The 21,118-nt window shown below is 44.1% G+C and overlaps 1 protein-coding gene across 1 annotated transcript; it reads right to left on the bottom strand.

The window, feature by feature from the left end:
• Positions 1-2,367: 2,367 nt before the first annotated feature.
• On the bottom strand, positions 2,368-14,668 carry LOC308241643 (uncharacterized protein C6orf52; the record flags this gene model as incomplete). The annotated part of the gene is made up of 4 exons (XM_080655149.1): positions 2,368-2,525; positions 6,643-6,688; positions 14,204-14,381; positions 14,598-14,668. The coding sequence occupies 4 exons, from the start codon at positions 14,666-14,668 to the stop codon at positions 2,368-2,370; spliced, it is 453 nt and encodes a 150-aa protein (XP_080511275.1).
• Positions 14,669-21,118: the final 6,450 nt, after the last annotated feature.

The following is a 21,118-nucleotide window of genomic DNA, read 5'->3' as shown; positions in this document are numbered from 1 at the left end:
TGCCAGGCAGGGAGCCAGGTGAAGCTGCAAGGCTGGGGGCGCAAGCTGGGCCTGATCTCCACAGGCCACCCCAAGGGACCCACCAATGCACGAAGTTGTGCACAGGGCTTCTAGTATTGTATAAAAGGCACAGTTAATACATACATTGAAGTTTCAGAAATGGCCTTTATGGGGGCCCAATTCCTCTCTTAGAAGACTGATAGGCAAACTTTTTCCATGCTTAGGAATTATTCTGTTCAATTGAAATGAGTGAGTCTCCACTGTCTGAGGGTCAGAAAATGGAGATCAAACATCCAAGTTCTGATCTACATTTCCTATACAAGATGCAGGCAAGAAACCTTGCATCTCTGTGCATATAAGAGTTTAACTTTAGAGGAAAGTAGCAAAGGCCAAATCAGTTCAGATCAGACCTATCACATATCTATTTTCAAATGTCTCACAGTGCAGCTTGTTCTACCATTACTTCATGTGGCACATCTCCTATATAACAAAAGCCTAACATGCTAAGTGTCCAACTGTTCATTCAACTGTTCGACCAGTCGCTATGACATGCACTGACCACCAGGGGGCAGACACTCCGACTGGTAGGTTAGCTTGCTGCTGAGGTCCAGCCAATCGGGACTGGGTGAGAGGGGCCGGACACGCCCTGGAGCCTTCCCGCGGTCCCTCCCCAGCCCTGATTGTGCACTGGTGGGGTCCCTTGGCCTGGCCTGAGCCTTCTAGCAATTTGGGACCCCTTGGGGGATATTGGAGAGCCAGTTTTGGCCCAATCGCTGCAGGCCAGGCCAAGGGACCCCACCGGTGCACGAATCCATGCACCAGGCCTCTAGTCTATATATATAAAAGGCTAATATGCTAAGTGTCCAATCATCCAACCAGTCACATACACTGACCACCAGGGGGCAGATGCTCAATGCAGGAGCTGCCATGACATGCACTGACCATTTACAGAGAAACAGCACAGTGGACCTGGCACCCACAAAGCAACACTCAGCTTTCCCCAAGTGGGACACAGGCCCCGCCACCACCCTGAAGTGACACCCCACCAAAATGCAGACAAGACCCCATGGTGCAAAATGCGGCTCACAGCCCAGCCCAGCTCAGAAATGGTGGCTGTGGGTGCCAGGTAATGACGTCACATAGCAACACCCAGCTTCCTCTCCCTAGCAAGTAGCCTCCTAGCAGTTTCTTCAGCCCAGGAACATGACTTGCTTTATACCCAGGTGCATTTTATACTTTAACCAAATGTCTGTGAAGCATTTTCCCATGCCTCATCTCATTTGATCCTCACAGAAGTCCTGGAGTAGGTAGATAGGAGACTCAGTGGAATCCTATTTTTTCATTAGCTGGGAAACGGAGATTTAGAAAGCTTAGAAACTTGACCCGACTGAAAAGAAATGGTGGACCTTGAAAATGACTTCAGGTTTTCTCACTGTGCAGAATATAGTCAAACACTGCTACAGTTAAATATTTTACCCTTTTTTCTCCCTGCATGATCTACAATAATAATCTGCTTCGTGTTGATATTTACTGCTGTGTTGCTGACAATTACCTGAAAGAGAAGTTGGGGTGCTTCACTGGGCTGGAAAAAGTTTATAGCTAAATCAGAAAGCATGTCTAATTAAGAAAGTTTATTCTATATCTATAAAAGGCTAAATATACAGGGAGATATTAGATTACATTTAATCAATTTATCAGTCATTGTTTTTATCAATGTTGTTTTTGTATCATTTTTAAAATATTTTTTATTGATTTTTTTACAGAGAGGAAGGGAGAGGGATAGAGAGTTAGAAACATCGATGGGAGAGAAACATCGATCAGCTGCCTCCTGCACACTCCCTTGTAGGTATGTGCCCATAACCAAGGTACATGCCCTTGACCAGAATCGAACCTGGGACCCTTCAGTCCACAGGCCGACGCTCTCTCCACTGAGCCAAACTGGTTAGGGCTTTATATCATGTTTTTGTTTTTATATCTTGTTTTTATATGTTTTTGTTTTCATATGTCTTTGTTGTTATATCATGTTATTTATTTATTTATAATTTTCATGTACATTTTACTAATTTTCTTTCATCTCTGACACTTCTATTATAGAGGAAGGGCGAATAGCAGTATTAAAATATTTCTTCTAATTAATTTCCTTTCAATGTGCATGAATCTGTGCACCGGGCCACTAGTCTAATATAACACACTTGCAGAAATGGATGTGGTGGTAAAGTTTATTTACATTATGTTCTGTTATTTCAATCACATTTGAGTCCTGGGAATTTGTATTTACATACAGAACCCAGTATATTCCTGGGAGAATTTTATTTTTTTGAAAAACAAAAACAGAACAGGATATAGTTTACATAATAATTGGGTAGCTTAATGAACATCTAGTTTCTGTGAGGTCTCATCTGGGATTTTAGAGTAAACTGTATCCAGAGGCTGCCAGTGGCAATTCATGAGAGAATCGTAAAGTTCTTCACTTTTCACCATAAATTCCTTGTTTAATTCCTCAATATTCAAATGAAGATTGGGATCTGTGGAAGCCAATAATGCATATGAAAAAAAAGAAAGTTTGACAAGACATATATCAGAAATAGTTTACAGTTTTTAAAAAACATTAGCAGGAAGTATTAAAGGCAATTAATGTTAACATTTTTAAAATGTGTGTTCCTTTCAATAAGGCTTAAAAATAGAAATTGAAGCCAAAAAAGGAGTAGTGCAACCAGACTCAACGAGCATCTGGATGGTGAATGAAAATGAAGAAATGGACAGAATCAAGAGAGGTTTTGGAGATAAGTAGGCAACATTTGGAGGTGGAGTCAATTTGGGGTAAAGGAGAAAGGGAGGGTCGCGGTTGACACCCGAGTTTCTGGCAGGAGCACTTGGGTAGATATGGTGCCAAACAGTGAGCCAGAACCAAGTCCTGGCTGGGACTTCGAAAAAATAACCATGCTGCTTTACCTGCTTAGTTAACAGACTGGTATGTGAATAAATTATATATATATATATATATATATATATATATATATATATATATATATATATATATATAACTAATTTAGAAAAAGAGAGGAGCCTGACCTTCCTTCTCTGAAACCTGAAACCCTGTGATAAGATGTGGTGTCATGTTATCATGAAAACATCAGAGCTAGATGTTCAGTTCAAGTTGCCAGGTTTCCAAGATCACCGACTTTTTAAATATAGTCCATTTTTTCTCCTCGTATTGAATGTAATTGAAGAAGCCTTTTCTGTTTTCCTTTATAACTTTTGCAAACCTTAGTTCATTTAGGGGCCATAATGTGCTTCCTAATATTCACATGTGTTCATGCTATTCACTCATATTTATTTACTAGAGTCCAGGTGCTGGCGCCCTGTCGAAGTCTGGGAGCCCTCAGGTAATGTCCGACTGCCTAAGCCTTCAGTTGGACATCCTTAGCGCTGCCATAGAGGCGGGAGAGGCTCCCGCCACTGCTGCTGCGCTCACCAGCCGTGAGCCCAGCTTCTGGCTGAGCGGCCCTCACCCTATGGGAGCCCACTGACCATCAGGAGGCAGCTCCTGTGTTGAGTGTCTGCCTCCTGGTGGTCAATGTGCATCATAGTAACCAGTAATTCCACCATTCGGTTGATTTGCATATTAGCCTTTTATTATATAGAATATGCCTGTTACAGACAGTTTGTGCCTCCCTGCCCCCCAAATTCACATGTTGAAACTCTTACTTCCAATTTGATGCTATTTGGAGATGGATGAGATGAGATTGTAAGGATAAAACCCTAGATCCATGGGCTTAGTGCCTTAAAAAAAGGACAGCAGAGCTCTAGAGCTCTCTTCCCTACCACATGAGGATATGAGAAGGTGGCCATCTACAGCCAGGAAGAGAGTCCTCACCAGAAACTGAATCAGCAGCACCTAATCTTGGACTTTTCACTGTCCAGAACCACAAAAAATAAATTTGCTGTTAAAGCTACCCAGTCTGCAATATTTTGTTATAGCAGCCTGAACTCACTAATGCAATGTCTTTTTGTATTTATCACTTTAGAACCAAGATCATCCAATAGCCCCTGCCCATCATATAGGTTTCATGAGCTACTTCTTATTTTTCTGCACTGGAGTCATTTGTTACTGTGTTGTCAGATTCTTGTTTGCTGGAGGCTAATTCCAGCATGTCATAAATGCAAGAAGTTTCATCAAAAGGTTGATGGAACCTTGAGGCTTTAGCAGGGCTGAAGATACATATTATTGTCTGCTGGAATAGCTGAAAGCATTTCCCCAAACCTGAAAATCTACACATTATTACCTGCTGCTGGCCAAACAGCTGTAGACATTTCCCCAAACCTGAAGATACATATGATTGCCTGCTGCCAGACAGCTGAGGGCAGTTCCCCCAACATGACAAGGTGTACTGTATACCAAACTTTACCTTTTGATATGTATATCTGCTTTGCTATAGGCCAAAATGTGGGAATAAAAATCCCTGGGTCCGGAGATAGAGAGAACTTGGTTACTATAGCTAAGTCTCCTCTGGCTCCCCCAAGTAATCCAAATTTATATTTCTAATCTCTTTATTAATTTACACGCAGCCCCTTCTCCAGATTCCTGAACCCTTTTAGATGCTGAGAAAGACCCCGGCACTTGTTCTTTAGAGTTTTTATCCCTTGGAACCATCTTTCCTTTGAGAGCTTCTAGTCATAAAATTAGATGTTTCTATTTTTCCCTGAATGTTCTGAAGTTTTTTTCCCTAAAGTCATGTCCTAGGTCCTTTACCTCTTTGTCTTGAGCAGTTGTTTGCTAAAAGGCTCCTGACTCTGCATGTTCCTGGTCAGGGGAGAGGTGTCAGGAGCGCATGCTTATGAGCACTCTCTCTTGTAACTGTGGTCTAGAAAACAAACGTCAGCTAGGAACCTAGATTAATGATCTAGGCCCTTCCAGTGATGCTGGCCATAGGGGCAATAGAAGCCTATAAAAGTCAAACTCATTATATCTTTCCTAAACCTGTGGGCCTTCTAGACTTATGTTGCAGCCACTAGCCAAGGGTGGGCAAACTTTTTGACTCGAGGGCCACAATGGGTTCTTAAACTGGACCGGAGGGCCGGAACAAAAGCATGGATGGAGTGTTTGTGTGAACTAATATAAATTCAAAGTAAAGGAGCGGAGGGGAGAGCAAGAGAACCGGATAGAACAGCCGGATCCGGCCCGCAGGCCGTAGTTTGCCCAAGGCTGCACTAGCCACATGTGGCTATCAAGCATTTGAAATGTGGCTAATCCTAGGTGAAATGTAATGTAAACATACATTGCATTGTGAAAACTTGGTATTAAAATTTTTTATGTCTCACTAAATGTTTATATTGATTACATGTTGAAATAATATTCTGACTATATTAGATTAAGGTTAAAAAATTTAAATTAATTTTCCCTGTCTCTTTTTGTTTCTTGAATTTGGGTAGATTTGTGTCTCCCATACATTTCTACTGGACAGAGCTGCTCCAGATCTGTGAATAGCTAACCCTCGGGTTATTATTATGTGCCCAAACCTGTTAAAACACTTTAGAGCTACTGCCCTCATTTCATAGGAGGTAGGTTTTAAATCCCATTTTACAGGTGGGAACACCAATGCACTGAAGATTACTTAATGTGGGATTACAGGGCCAGTAAGAGAGATCTGAACTCTGGCAGTCTGGCTCCAGAAAGCACAATCTTATTGTATGTCTTTCTCTGTTCTTTTTATAGACTGTTTCTGAAGAACTGATAAAAGCAGGGAGAATAGACACACTTTAGTCAGAATAAAATCTCCCCCTCTTTTCCCCAGAACTACAATATGCACCTGTTATTCATATTCCAATCAAGTACTACAAACTAGAACTGCCCCTAGTTTTCTTTTAAACATCAATTTCATTCCATTTACTAGTAAACACTGAACACCAACTAACAGGCAGACTTTGTATTGGTTCCTGGGACTACAAAGATGGATGCTCCCAGATTTGATAAAATTACAAAGGCAGTGGATTGTAGGGATGAGGTGAGGGTAGGGGAAGAGCCCAGATGGGCATGTGATAAGACAGACATTTGATAAGGAAACAGGCAAAAGTGTTCTGTGCATTTTGTTTCTATTCCTCTTTCCCATAACTTAAAATAAATAAAAGAAGCCAAATGTTTTCTTTTTTTCCTCGAATAAGACACATTCAGAAACAGGGTTCTTCTCCGGGCAGATACACTTTGCTCTTTTCAAAACAGATCAAGAACTACATGAAAAAACACCTGATTCTACAGAGGGGGCCTGCTGGGCCCCCCAGGAACCAATAACCCTAAGGGGAGTCAGGAAGCCAAGGTCACAGCAAGTGCCTCATGCTTTTCTCCTTAAAAATCTAAATTAAAACATAATTAATCCCCAAGTCTAAACTTATGGAGGAAACAAGATCTTAAAATCAACTGATCATCTTATTTTTTGGAAATGCCCCCATTTCCCAGTCCTTCATAAAGACCCAGAGAGGAGGTTTCACTAAAGCTGTTCCTACAGAGGCAATTTCCAAAAAGTAGATGAATTGTTAAAGAAAATGGCTTAGACAACCTATGCTGGTATTTTCCAGTAGGACCTTTCAGTTTCTAGCCATTGTTAAGTTTTGTTTTTAAGTACTGAAACACAAGGTTTATGTTACCTTCTAGTAGGTTTTCATCTTGGTTTCCTGCCAGAGCTGTGGTTTCCTACAATGAAAATCAGTATTTTAAGAAAAAAATAACTTCATTTAAAGGTTTACTATCACACAGGTTTTCTTAGAAAAATCTAGCTCTCACAAATAATATCTAAAACACTAAACTCTATTTAGGTTAAATTTATTTTTGAACTTTGATTAGAAGAATCTTTAAATGATATATTACAATTATGAAATGAATGAACTATATCAACAGAAGAAACCCCACAAAAAAGGAGCAAGCCCAACTAAGGCCTCTGGCCTCTCTGAAGCTTCTGAGAACGGGCATCCTAGGGCCTGCGATAAGCGTCTGACACAGGAATGTTGGCGTCCAGCTGCCATAGCCCCTGTACTAGAAAGAAGCCCAACTCTCTACCTGGAGCTCAGCCCTTCTTTCCACATGACAATCTGCAAAGTCTCCACATGCATATCCCCCACCAGGGCCTTCTAATCACACCACCAAATCCATGGCTCAGCCGAGGATGGGGAAGTAGGTGCTTAAGGAAATGCAGAGGGTACAGAAAAACCAATCAACCATCGCCTTACATACTGAGAGAAGTAAATTCCAGAAGTATTCCCCAAATAAATCTTGGCTGGTTAACCCAGACAGTTTGCTCTTTGGGGGCATAAGTTCCTGACTCTTCTTTATAAGCACCTGTTGGAAACCTGTTTTTGTTAAGGATGTACAGCTGTTCCAAGCAATCAGCCCATCCAGGAAGGCTGAGTTAGCTGGAGGCACTAATGACTTTAATTAAGCCTCCCCTGCTAATAAGGACATATTGCATTGAAAGCCAAAGATCCACTACCTCAGTGGTCAGCAAACTGCGGCTCGCGAGCCGCCGCGGTTTGCCGCTCTGTTGACTAACGAGTTTGCCGACCACTGGGATAGGGGCTTAATCACAAGGAACAACAACAGCCTGTCATTATTGGAATTGAGAGTCTAGGTCAGTGGTCGGCAAACTCATTAGTCAACAGAGTGGCAAACCGCGGCTCGAGAGCTGCATGTGGCTTGCGAGCAGCAGTTTGCCGACCACTGCACTACCTATTCTCTTCAATCTATCGGAAAGTATGCCTTCCTTTTGCTCTGAAATAGGTCCTGATTTGCAAAATAAATTATATGGTTACCATAAATGTAATCACACCACTGATTTTTTTTTTCCATTTAGAAATGACTAAAAAGCCAGAATCTGTGCTTAAATGAGGCTTTCTTTCTTTTTGTGTGTGTTTTCTAATCCTCACCTGAAGATATTTTTTCCATTGATTTCTAGAGAGAGTGGAAGGTAGGGAGGGGGGAGAGAAACATTGACATGAGAGAGACACATTGATTGGTTGCCTCTTGCACATGCCCCTACTAGGGCTGGGGAACATGCAACCGAGGTATGTGCCCTTGACCCTTTGGTCTGCAGGCCGACATTCTAACCATTGAGCCAAACTGGCCCAAACGATGAGACCTTTCTTTTAATACAACGTCCAAAGAACCTCACATTTCCTCCTTTTCCATGTGTACTCTGGTAAATGTGGATCCTGAATTAGGAGGATGTAGGGAGCAGGAGCTGTCTGGAGACAGAGCATTACAGAACGAGGTTCACCTGGAGAGTGTATGCTGCTGGTTGTCCTTAAAGAAGGGCACATCTATAAATGGTTTTCCTCTGTTAGAGGTAGTTTGGGCAAGTTGTGTTGATGGACACCCAAAGACCTATGAATCATCTTGAAGACATCCAGTTCCTGTAATCTTAAGCAGGACACAATGCCAAAATGGAGAGGCTAAACCCTTAATTTGGGGAGACAAGGGCTAGGGCTTCAGATGTGCTATAGTGGGGGAAGTGGGCAATAAAATTATGACATCTCATGGAGGGCGTACCTTATTAGGGAAGACTCAAGTGAAGATGTGTGAGTGAAAGACTCATTGGAGAGCCTTACGGTCTTGAGTTTTGCTGACCAAAACTCCCACCAACTTTCCTAACCGGGAACTCCCACCAAGAGAGCAGGCAGGTGGCACAAGTATGGTAACCACAGCCATGAAAGAGAATCCTATCCTATCTAATAAAGAGGGAATATGCTAATTGACCATCACTCTGTCACAAAGATGGCTGCACCCACAGCTGAGGTCAAGTTCCCTTAAGGCAGTGGTCGGCAAACTCATTAGTCAACAGAGCGGCAAACTGCGGCTTGTGAGGCAAACTGCGGCTTGTGAGCTGAATGTGGCTTGAGAGCCGCAGTTTGCCGACCACTGCCTTAAGGAGCCTTAACAAGCAATCAGCAGGGACCTGAGGCTACGCCCTCCCCTGCCCCTGTGGGGCTTGACAGGGGACCTCAGGCTGCACCCCCACCCGGCAGGGTTTGACAGAGGACCTCAAGGTGCACTTCCCGTTCTGGTGCTGGACTAGGGGACCTCAGGCTGCTCCCCCTGCCCCAGCGCCAGGCTGGGGGACCTCAGGCCATACCCCCTACCAGGTGGGGATTGACAGGGGACTTCAGGCCCCACCCCCCACCACGGCACCAAGCCAGGGGACCTCAGGCCGCACCCCCCACCCAGCGGGGCTTGACAGGGGACCTCAGGCCACATCCCCCACCCCAGCACTGGGCCTGGGGACCTGAGGCTACGCCCCCCCTGCCTGGCTGGGCTTGACAGAGGACCTCAGGCTGTGCCCCCCATCCAGCGGGGCTTGACAGGGGACCTCAAGGTGCACGCCCAGTGCTGGGTCGGGGGAACTCAGGCCGCACCCCTGCCCAGCGGGGCTTGAGGGGGGACCTGAGGCTGCGCCCCCCTCCCCGTGCTGGGCTGGGGGACCTGAGGCTGTGCGCCCCTGCCTGGCGGGGCTTGACGGGGGACCTCAGGCCATGCCCCCCACCCAGCGGGGCTTGACAGCGGATCTCAGGCTCTGTCCCCCACCAGGTGGGGCTTGATGGAGGACCTCAAGGCATGCCCCCACCCCGGTCTGGGCTGGGGGACCTCAGGCCATGTCCCCCATCCTGGCACTGGGCCAGGAGACCTGAGGCTACGCGCCCTGCCTGGCAGGTCTTGACAAGGGTGGGACTGGCTGGGTCTGGATCTAGCTCAATAGTGGGGGGGGCCGCCGTGTCTGGGTCTCATGTGATTTTGAGGTGCATGTGGGTGGGCGGGGACTTGACTCTGGGTCCCGTGGTGATGCCCCGAACTCTGACAGGAGGAAGGTTTTCATATACATTTTACTAATTTTCTTTCATCTCTGACACTTCTATTATAGAGAAAGGGCAAATAGTAATATTAAATTATTTCCTCTAATTAATCCCCTTTTAATGTGCATGAATTTCATGTACCGGGTCACTAGTGTATATATAACTCTTGAAGGAAAAACTGCATGTTATAATAAAAATTTGACTAGAGAATGAAATATTAAATATTAAATGTGTCAACACAAATGGGGAGAAAAAAGAAGGGAAGGGGTGGCAAGGAGAGAAAAAAAGTGTTAATTTCTTATTTATTCATGAGTGGAGAGATAAATAGTTTCATTTCTGGAGTTGGTAATATACTCAAACTGATACTTCTCTATTTAAGGATCTAAAGATAGCCACTAGAAGTCAGACCATCTATCTCTCAAAAAAATAAAAATAAAAAGAGGGTAAAAGAAAAAAAATGTGTTAAAATCTCAGGCAATGTAGCAAGATTTTTAAAAAATATATAATACTAGAGGCCCGTTGCACAACGTTCGGTACTGGGGGAAGTGGGGGAGGGGGTGGCCCTCAGCCTGACCTGTGCCTTCTTGCAGTCTGGGAGCTCTTGGGGGATGTCCGCCTGCTGGCAGTCAGACATCCCCCAGGGGTCCTTAGTGCTGCCATGGAGGCAGGAGAAGGAGAGGCTTCTGGCTGAGCAGCACTCCCCCTGTGGGAGCACACTGACCACCAGGAGCAACTCCTGCGTTGGCCGTCTGCCCCCTGCTGGTCAATGCACGTCACAGTGACCGGTAGAACAGCCATTGGGTCGATTTGCATATTACCCTTTTATTATATAGGAGGAGGAGGATGAAGCATCTGCTAAAAGGGTACAATCCAGGTTGGGTTTAAAAGAAAAAAATAGTGTGAAGTCTAACAGGATATTTTCTCTAAGAGGCACACCTGAAACAGACTTGCAAAACTGAAAATGAAAGTTTGGGCAAAAAAATTGCCAAGCAAATACAAGTTTTAAAAACAGGGCTTAGCTGTTCAATTCAACTCTGGTGTTAAGGCCAAGGCCATCACACAAAGTGACACTGTGCACATCAGGAAATAAACTGGGGAGAAAAACCTGTGACACTTTGACTGCAAAGGGCTAATTTCCCTAATATGTAAATACCTTATACCAGTGGTCGGCAAACTGCGGCTTGTGAGCCACATGCGGCTCTTTGGCCCCTTGAGTGTGGCTCTTCCACAAAATACCACGGCCTGGGCGAGTCTATTTTGAAGAAGTGGCGTTACAAGAAGTTTAAAAAATTTGGCTCTCAAAAGAAATTTCAGTCGTTGTACTGTTGATATTTGGCTCTGTTGACTAACGAGTTTGCCGACCACTGCCTTACACAGTCAAGAAAAAGGGGCACAACTCAACAGAAGGTAGGCAAAAAACGTCAACTAAGTCAGAAACGAATACCAATAAATACCTGAAAAAATATTTGCCCTCAATAATAGACAAATGGAGGAGAAACCAAGATGGCGGCATAGGTAAACACCTAAACTGCTGCCTCACACAACAATTTCAAAACTACAACTAAAAGACAAAACAGACATCATCCAGAACCACAGGAAGGATGGCTGAGTGGAAATTCTACAACTAGAAGGAAAGAGAAAAGCACACTGAGACTCAGAAGAGCTGCAGGAGGCAGAGGTACTGAGACGTGCGCATGGAGAGGACTGGCAACTGAGTGCGCGGCTGGCTTTCTCAGGCGGGAGGGAGACAAAAGCTCCCGACTGCACTGAACTCCAGTTCCAGGCGAGACTCTGGGGACCCAGACTCATATGGGGAGAAAATGGACTGTCTGACAGCGGGCAGAACTTGAGGGCGGCTTTCTCTCAGAGGTGCTTTCAGCGATTACCACGGGACACTGAGACACAGGGGCCAATTAGGGCAGAGCTGACAGGAAACAAATGCTGTCTGCTCCGCCCTGAGACTCCGCCCCATCCAAGCTGAGCACAGAGGCTTTTGCAAGTCTTATCTCATAAGGGTGTCTCCAGCACAGAAGTTCTCCCAGCATAGACACAGCTGATCCTCACAGCCAATTGGCCTGGAGGTCAATTCCTCCCAGTGATACCAACAACAATGAAAACTTAACTACAATAAGACTGTGCACACAGCCTACAGAAGGGTGCACCAAGAGTGTCCACCTCAGGTAATTGGGGAGTCTGAGCCACTGGACCCTATAGGACACCTAGCACACAGAGCCACTCTATCAACTCAGGGAAGCAGCCAAAATGCAGAGGCAAAAATGAAAGAAATGGAGGAAAGCAAACGACTGGATATAGAGTTCAAAACCACGGTTATAAGGTTTTTCAAGAATTTTCTAGAAAAGGCTGATAAATTTAGCGAGACCCTTGAGGATATGAAAAAGGACCAACTAGAAATTAAGCATACACTGACTGAAATAAAAAATATTATACAGAGATCTAACAGCAGACTAGAGGATCGCAAGAATTAAGTCAAAGATTTGAAATACAAAGAAGCAAAAAACAACCAGAAAAGCAAAAAGAATCCAAAAGTATGAAGATAGTGTAAGGAGCCTCTGGGACAACTTCAAGCATACCAACATCTGAATTATGGGGGTGCCAGAAGAAGAGAGAGAGCAAGAAACTGAAAACCTATTTGAAGAAATAATGACAGAAAACTTCCCCCACCTAGTGAAAGAAATAGACTTACAAGTCCAGGAAGCGCACAGAACCCCAAACAAAAGGAATCAAAGAGGACCACACCAAGACACATCATAACTAAAATGCGAAGAGCAAAAGACAAAGAGAGAATATTAAAAGCAGCAAGAAAAAAACAGTTACCTACAAGGGAGCACATACGACTGTCAGCTGATTTCTCAACAGAAACTATGCAGGCCAGACGGGAGTGGCAAGAAATATTCCATGTGATGAATAGCAAGAACCTACAACCAAGATTACTCTACCCAGCAAAGCTATCATTCAGAATTGAAGGGCAGATAAAGAGCTTCACAGATAAGAAAAAGCTAAAGGAGTTCATCACCACCAAACCAGTATTATATGAAATGCTGAAAGGTATTCTTTAAGAAGAAGAAGAAGAAGAAAAAGATAAAGATAAAAATTATGAACAACAAATACATATCAACAAGTGAATCTAAAAATCAAGGGAATAAAAAAATCTGAAGAACAGAATAAACTGGTGACTATAATAGAATCAGGGGCATAGAAAGTGAGTGGACTGACAATCCTCGGGAGGAAAGGGGTGTGGGGTGCGCGGGAAGAGACTGGACAAAAATCGTACACCTATGGATGAGGACAGTGGTGGGAGGTAAGGGCAGAGGGTGGGGTGGGAACCGGGTAGAGGGGAGCTATGGGGGAAAAAAGAGGAACAATTTTAATGATCTGAACAATAAAGATTAAATTTAAAAAAAAAAATAGACAAATGCCTTCCTCACTTGTCCAATTGGCTAATCACACAGAAAAAGAACAAAAAAAACAGAAGCAAGCACACCTACAAACAATAGTGGAAAGCGCAAACTGAGGCAGGATTTTGGTAAGTTGCTGTTTAAAATTTTAAATGATACATCCTTTAATCCAGATCTTCCATTTCCAGAGTTTGTTCTTAGCCAAAAAATAACAACACTCAAATGCCTGAAGATAAATAAGTAAAAGGAAGTTTGTTAAGGCACTAGAACATTTAAAATGTTAGTCAATAGTGGTGAGCTAAACTCACAGCACAATCAAATGGGCAGCTTTAAAGAAAGTTCTCCAGATGCAATCTATAAGCAGAAGCAAACAAGAAGCAAACAAGCATATATCACACAGTCCATTCCTGCCCAAGGTGCTCCCAACTCCCCAAACAGAAACAAAGTCCTATCACACTGAGTTAACAAGAGGACAGGGGAAAAGTCTAGAGGACAAGATCAACTTCAACAGCGTTCTCTTGAAAGTGGGGAGGGGAAGGGGAAGTGGGAGTGGGGGAGGTTTTCAGAAATAGGTTACTTTGAGTTACTTGATTAATCAAAATATTAAAGTATCTTTTTAAAAGTGTGTTGTTTACTGCTGTATCAAAACAATACAAAAAAAAACCTACCTCCTGTGCTATTTTAAGTGTTTAAGAGTAACATCTACTGAAAGATAATAATCTAAAATGTAGTAACAAGAAATTAGGCACAAGACCCCATCAGCCTGTTATTTTGTTTTTGGAAGAGAGTGGGGACTTACATCGTCTGCAAGTCAAAATTTCTGGGGTCATCAGTTTGTTGCTCTCTGGTGTTAAAATAGGGAGCCATGGCAGGATGTAGAGGTGTGAAGATAGGAAAAAGGTGTTTCACCTTGGGCACACCAACCGACGCAGGATTCATTTAGAGAGTGATACCTCAGGTGTAACGGGAGCGCCAGCCTGGTGTCCAGAGGTCCCACACGCAGAAAGGGTGTGCTCATTCCCAGCCACTTCAGGACCACAGCTGTAGCCAGAAAGAAGACAATAGCTGTGCTGCTGCTCATGCCCGTTGCCAAAGGGGTCCCTCTGGTGGAACTGGAATTTAGGGTTCACTCTAATAGTAGAGGGGAGACAATAGGAATTGCATCACCAACCAAGGCAGTCATCCAAAACCAGAGCTTTCTCCTTTCTCAAAAGTTACAAGTAAGTATGACTTCTGCTTTAACTCTTTAAGAACACCAATTTTCAAAGCAATCGTTTGTAAATTGCCCCCAAAATATGTACAAAATAGAACCTTCATTTTCACTCAGAGTAGGAAGAAACACCTCACCTTTGCCAGTACCAGTAATAATTATTTTGTTGAACTCTGTCAAAACCTGCAAAACTCTTCTGTCCAGCCATTTATCCAGAAACTTGATAAAAAGAGACAAAGAATCCAGAGTTTTTACTTCTGAGTCAAAAATTCCAGCTCCTGAGCTAAAACCTCTCAACCGGACAAACAGCTCTCACAACTGCCTTAATCCCTGCCTGGCAATTAACTGCTTGATTTTCAAGACAACGGGGTTAAGGCATGGGAGTCACCTGAAGGCCCTGCAGCAACTATTCAGCTGGCTTTGAGAGCCTCCAGCCCCTCTCCCAACTGTCAGGCCTGGGGAAGTTGTCCTGGGCGACAGAGAGGGAGTGTGTGTTGGGCAACTGCATCGGACCCTCTAGTCTCCACCCCACCTCCTATGTAAGAGTCACTTTTATTAATTAAAACTTTTAAGACAAGTACAATTTGATGTTCTCTTCTCAGTTATCTGCAAATAGAACCAGCACCTAGTGGACATTTTTCCTGCAGGTTGAAATCATCCCAACCAGCTGGTGGGAAGCACTGGTACATCACACACACACACACACACACACACACACACACACACACACCCCTACCTTAATTCGAGTGCAACACACACACACACACACACACACACACACACACACACACCCCTACCTTAATTCGAGTGCAACACACACACACACACACACACACACACACACACAGCTTAATTCGAGTGCAACACACACACACACACACACCCTACCTTAATTCGAGTGCAGAAAAAAAAAAATTCAAGTGCAGGGAAATCTGTGGTTCAGTGTATTTTTTTAAAGCATAATAAAGCTCCCAAAATTTTAATGCACATTCGCACTACCTGGGCATGTTGTTTAAAATGTAGGTTCTGATTCAATAGATTTGGAGTGGAGCCTCAGATTCTGCCCTTTCTAGCCAGCTCCGTGTACTTTAAGTAGCAAGGCTACACAAAGTGTCAAAATTTAAGAAGATAACTTGTGAGTCTAAGAAGGAACAGTTAGGGCCCAGTGGGAGTGGCTCACTTGGTTGAGCATTGTCCTGTGCATGGAAAGGTTGCTGGTTTGATTCCAGGTCAGGGCACATACATGGGTTGCAGGTTTGATCCCCAGGTCGGGGCAACTGATATGTTTTTCTCTCTTTCTTTCTTCCTTTCTCTCTTCTCTCCCTCCCCCTCCCTCCCCTGCTCCTCTCTCTCTCTCCCTCTTTCCCTTCCTCTCTCTAAGCATGTTCTCTGATGCCCTCGGGTGAGGATTAAAAACAAAACAAAACACATACTATGCTCTCAATAAACATTAACTATAATTACTATTTAAAAAAGAAACAGGGTTTGGCAATTTCCCTGAAGCTTTTTAATAACTAACAAGCTTATTAATTAATATTCCACTATTAATGAACTATTCCACTATTCAAGTGCTTGATGTATTCTATATGTATCTGTCTATATGTGCCTGTAATGAGAAAAATAACAATCATGATTAAATTAAATCTTTCACCCATTATTTACTGTCCCTACAAGGCAGATGGATGATTGGCACTGGTGATATAGTGGAACTTATACTAGTGGATTTCCCATGTCTTCAAGGGAGAGATCATTGATTAGCTGCTGTGGCACACATTGCAAAGTGCCACTCAATATTGATTCCTTTCATTTTCTTCCTTAATAAAAGAACCCTGATTTAATCTGGGGAAAGCAACAGGCCTCCCTAAAAGACTACATTTCCTGGCTTTCCCCTTGCAGGGAGATGTGGCCAGGTGACCAAAGGCTGGCTAATAAGATGTAAATAAGAACTATTATAAGGGGATTGAGGAAAGCTGTGTAGACAAAGGGAGCTTGCTTAGCTGGAAGGCCTCCTGGTCCTCCACCCTTTCCCCAAACCTAATGCTGAGATTACAGATATGATAGGCTGGAGCCAAAATAACTGGGCACCTATCTTGGCCTATGGGATGATATCAAGGAATAAGTCACACAAATACAGGATTGGAAATAAAGAACAGGTTTGGGTCCCAATGACTACGGACTGACCCGCTATACCAGCACTAGATTGGCCTACCTCCAGATTTCTTTTAAGAAATAAATGTCTTGTTTAAGCCACTATTGTTTTAAGTTATATGAAGTTAAACACAATTCTTAATAACTACAACAGCTTAGACATCAAATAAAACATCAGTTAGGGATTTTCTTTTTGTAAAAACTTTAATACCGGGTTTTTTTCCCCTCTATTTTGGGACTTTTTTTTTTTTTTTTTTTTTAGTAAAAAGAAAATCAGAATTTTGGCTATGAGGGTAAGAAAGACCACTGTAGCTGTGAAGGAGTTTGGGAGTTGAACACTGTAAGGATGGGAAAGGCCAATGTAGCATGTTAAAACCACCTGGGAAGCCCTGACTGGTTTGGCTCAGTGGATAGAGCGTCGGCCTGCGGACTCAAGGGTCCCAGGTTCGATTCCGGTCAAGGGCATGTGCCTTAGTTGCGGGCACATCCCCAGTGGGGAGGGTGCAGGGTGCAGCTGATAGATGTTTCTCTCTTATTGATGTTTCTTACTCTCTATCCCTCTCCCTTCCTCTCCGTAAAAAATCAATAAAATATATTTTTTTAAAAAAACCCACCTGGGAAAATGGCAGGAGTGACACACAAAGCACCTTGAGCAAGGCTCCAGAGATGAAGATAGACATTCAAGGGTTTTGTTGATGACAGTGACAAGGAAGAGTTCCTTTTCTGGACCTATTTCAGCATTTATGACCTTAGACTCCATTAATGTATTATAACTTCAATTAGGCCCTCTTAAAATACACACACACACACACACACACACACATATATATATAATTATTGATTTCAGAGAGAGAGGAAGGGAGAGGGAGAGAGAGAGAGAAACATCAAGCCCACAACCGGGGCATGTGCCCTGACCAGGAATCAAATAGTGATCTCAACCACTGAACCACACCAGCCAGGCCACAAATATTGTTTTACTTTTTAGGCATGTGGCCTGCTGGCTGTGAGTTTGACATGCTTGTTCTAAAAGCCTCAGGTCCAAGCTTCTCATATTTCACTTGGATTAGTCCCATGAAGCAGGTGAAGCAAATTTATATCAGGATAGACTATTGGCCAGTGTCCAGGTGAAAGAGCCCACTCTCTCAGCTTCCCTCAGCTTTATGTGCAAAAACCAAAGTCTTCTGGGAATACAAGTACATGCAACCGCTGTAGTCCTAAAATTTAACAGACTTGCTACCTGTTACACTGAGAAAGGAGGATAATTGGTCAGGAATATTAGACACATGATATTTCTAACAGGGCTGATTTTTCTCCACTGTCTCCATCTTTTAGCCCAGTATATCCACTTTGTCACTACCCCTAGCACCCCCAAAAGAAAAACTGGCTGTTTTTTCTTTAGCAAAACAAAGCAAGGCACTCAATAAATATCTATTGAAAGAATGAATAAATAGAAGCATTGCTTAAATGTAAAAAGTTTTCAACTTAATTTGAAAGCAAAACTAAAAATCCTGTTTTAGTGTTAATTAACTCTGAACAGTTGGTTGTTTCTTAGCAACTGTAGTTTTTACAAGAATGAGATTAAATGGCTTCTTACATCCTGTGTTTGGGAAAGAGAACAGGAGGTTTTGCAAGAAGTATGTTCCATTTGAATCCAGTTGAACAGGTATATAATTTTGTAGTTTTTCTTTAGACCAGGGGTGGGGAACATCTGGCCAGTAATCATTTGGTCTAGCCCTGCCAAGGCATTAGGGGTGAGTTAATGAAATGTTTGACCAAATATAACCAGCCAATTTTTAAGTTGATAACTTTGTATGGCCCTCGAATGATGTTATAAATATCCAAATGGCCCTTGGCAGAAAAAATGTTCCCCACCCCTTGCTTTAGACAGTGAAAAACCACTGTTCTTCTGTTAAAGAGAATGCCCAAGCCCAAGGAAACAGAAAAAGCAGCAGCAGCACTAGGTCTACTGTTACTTAGCTGTGTGGTTTGAAGAGTTCCTTTTCTGGACCTATTTCAGCATTTATGACCTTAGACTCCATTAATGTATTATAACCTCAATTAGGCCCTAATCTTTTAAAAAATGTAACAAAATTTTATCAATGCTCTCCTCCAAAAATGTACATACACAATTTTGCATATAATTTCAGGAATTCAAAACCTCCAAACCAATCTATGAACTCCCTAGTATTAACATCTGAACTAGATGCTAAGATCATCCGAGCTCTCTAATTGGTTCCACTAATTTCTAACAGTAAAAAAAAAAAAAAAAAAAAGTAAACCACTTTGAGTTATGTTTATGTTGCTTACACTACGGTTTTCATTCTAGAACCAACTATATTCTAAAGGATTGAAGCAAAATACTTTTTCAAGTTACAAGGTTCTTCTCTAAAATGTGTCAGCAGAACAGAGAACCCAGAAATTGGCCCAAGCCATTATGCTCAATTAGTATTTGATAAAGGAGGCAAGAGCATAAAATGGATTAAAAAAAAACACACCTATGATACATTTATGTGATGAAATACTATGCAGCTGTAAAAAAGAAGGATCTCTTACCCTTTGAGAAAGCATGGAGAGACCAAGAGAGTATTATACTAAGTGAAATAAATCAGTCAGAGAAAGACAAGTACCATGTGATCTCACTCAAATGTGGCATCTAATGAACAAAATAAACTAACAAAATAGGTCCAGAGACATGGAATCATGCAACAGACTGAGGATCTTCAGAGGGAGAGGGGGGAAGGGCGAGGGAAGAGATCAACTAAAGAACTTACATGCATATTAGTGGCCTGGTGCACAAAATTCATGCCCAGGGGGGGGGTGTCCCTCAGCCCGCCTGCACCCTCTCCAATCTGGGACCCCTCAAAGGATGCCGGTTTACAGGGATCAGGCCTAAACCAGCAATCTGGGACTGCTGGCTCCTAACCACTCACCTGCCTGCCTGATTGCCCCTAACCACTCTGCCTGCCAGCCTGCTTGCCCCCAAATGCCCCCCGCCGCCAGCCTGCTCGCCCTCAAATGCCCCCCCTCACCAGCCTGATCACGCCCAACTGCCCTCCATGCCAGCATGATCACCCCCAACTGCCCCCCCTGCTGGTCTGCTCACTCCCAACTGCCCCCCCCCCCACTGGCCTGATCACCCACAACTGCCATCCCCTCTTGGCTTCTAACCGCCTCTACCTCAGCCCCACCACCATGGCTTTGTCCAGAAGAACGTCGGAAGGTCTCCTGGAAGATCTCCCAGTCTAATTAGCATATTACCCTTTTATTAGTATAGATAGAGGCCTGGTGCACGGGTGGGGGCCAGCTGGTTTGCCCTGAAGGGTGTCCCGGATCAGGGTGGGGGTTCCCACTGGGGTGCCTGGCCAGCCTGGACGCGGGGCCTGTGGTGGTTTGCAGGCCACCCACACCCCCATGGGGTGAGGGTCCCCGCTGGGGGGGCATGGCCAGCCTGGGTGAGGGGCTGAGGGCTGTTTTCAGGCTGGCCACACCCCCTTCAGGGTGCGGGGGGGTCCCGCTGGTGCCTGGCCAGCTTGGGTGAGGGGCTGATGGCTGTTTGCAGGCTGGCCACACCCCCCAGAGGGGACTCTTACTACATGGGGGCCAGCCCGGGTAAGGGGCTGAGGGCCATTTTCAGACTGGCCACATCCCCTTCAGGGTGGGGGGTCCCCGCTGGGGTGCCTCACCAACCTGGGTGAGGGGCTGAGGGCCGTTTTCAGGCTGGTCACACCCCCTTCAGGGTGGGGGTCCCCAATGGGGTGCATGGCCAGCCTGGTTGAGGGACTGATGGCTGTTTGCAAGCTGGGCATGCCCCCCAGTGGGGACTCTTACTCCATGGGGGCGTGGCCAGCCTGGGTAAGGGGCTGAGGGCCGTTTTCAGGCTGGCCACACTCCCTGGCAACCCAGGCCCCCAGCCACTCCTTCAGTGGCAGCCAGGGAGGGCGGGAAGCTTGGCTTCCTCCGTCGCCAGGGGCAACCCAAGCCTCCTGTTCACTGCAGCTCCGTGGCCACCACCATCTTTGTTGGGTTAATTTGCATACTCGCTCCTTATTGGCTGGTGGGCATAGCAGAGGGACAGTCAATTTGCATGTTTCTCTTTTATTGGTGTAGATATGCATAACCCATGGACAGAGACAACAGTGGGGTGAAGGCCTGGGAAGGGGGACATCTATAATACTTTCAACAATAAAGATAAATTAAAAAATAAGTAAATAAATATGGACTTTCTTCAAGTTCCTAAAAAAATAAAATAAATGTGTCAAATACTTAAGCAGGTAAAAGTGTGACAATCTGGTAATAGATGCTGAATATAGCAATTATCCTGTTATTGTGATGTTAAAATACATTTAAAAAATATTTTAATTGATTTTTTAGAGAGAAACACTGAAGTGAGAAACATCTATCGGTTGACTCCTGTAGGCACCCCAACAAGGGACCAAAGCCACAACCTGCGTATGTGCCCCAACCAGGAATCAAACCAGCAACCTTTTGGTGCATGGGCTGACACTCAACC

This window comes from Plecotus auritus (genome assembly GCF_963455305.1).
Source record: "Plecotus auritus genome assembly, chromosome: 2".
Classification (NCBI taxonomy): Eukaryota; Metazoa; Chordata; class Mammalia; order Chiroptera; family Vespertilionidae; genus Plecotus; species Plecotus auritus.
Note: the sequence above shows the minus strand (reverse complement) of the source record. Positions and strands in the feature narration are given on the sequence as shown.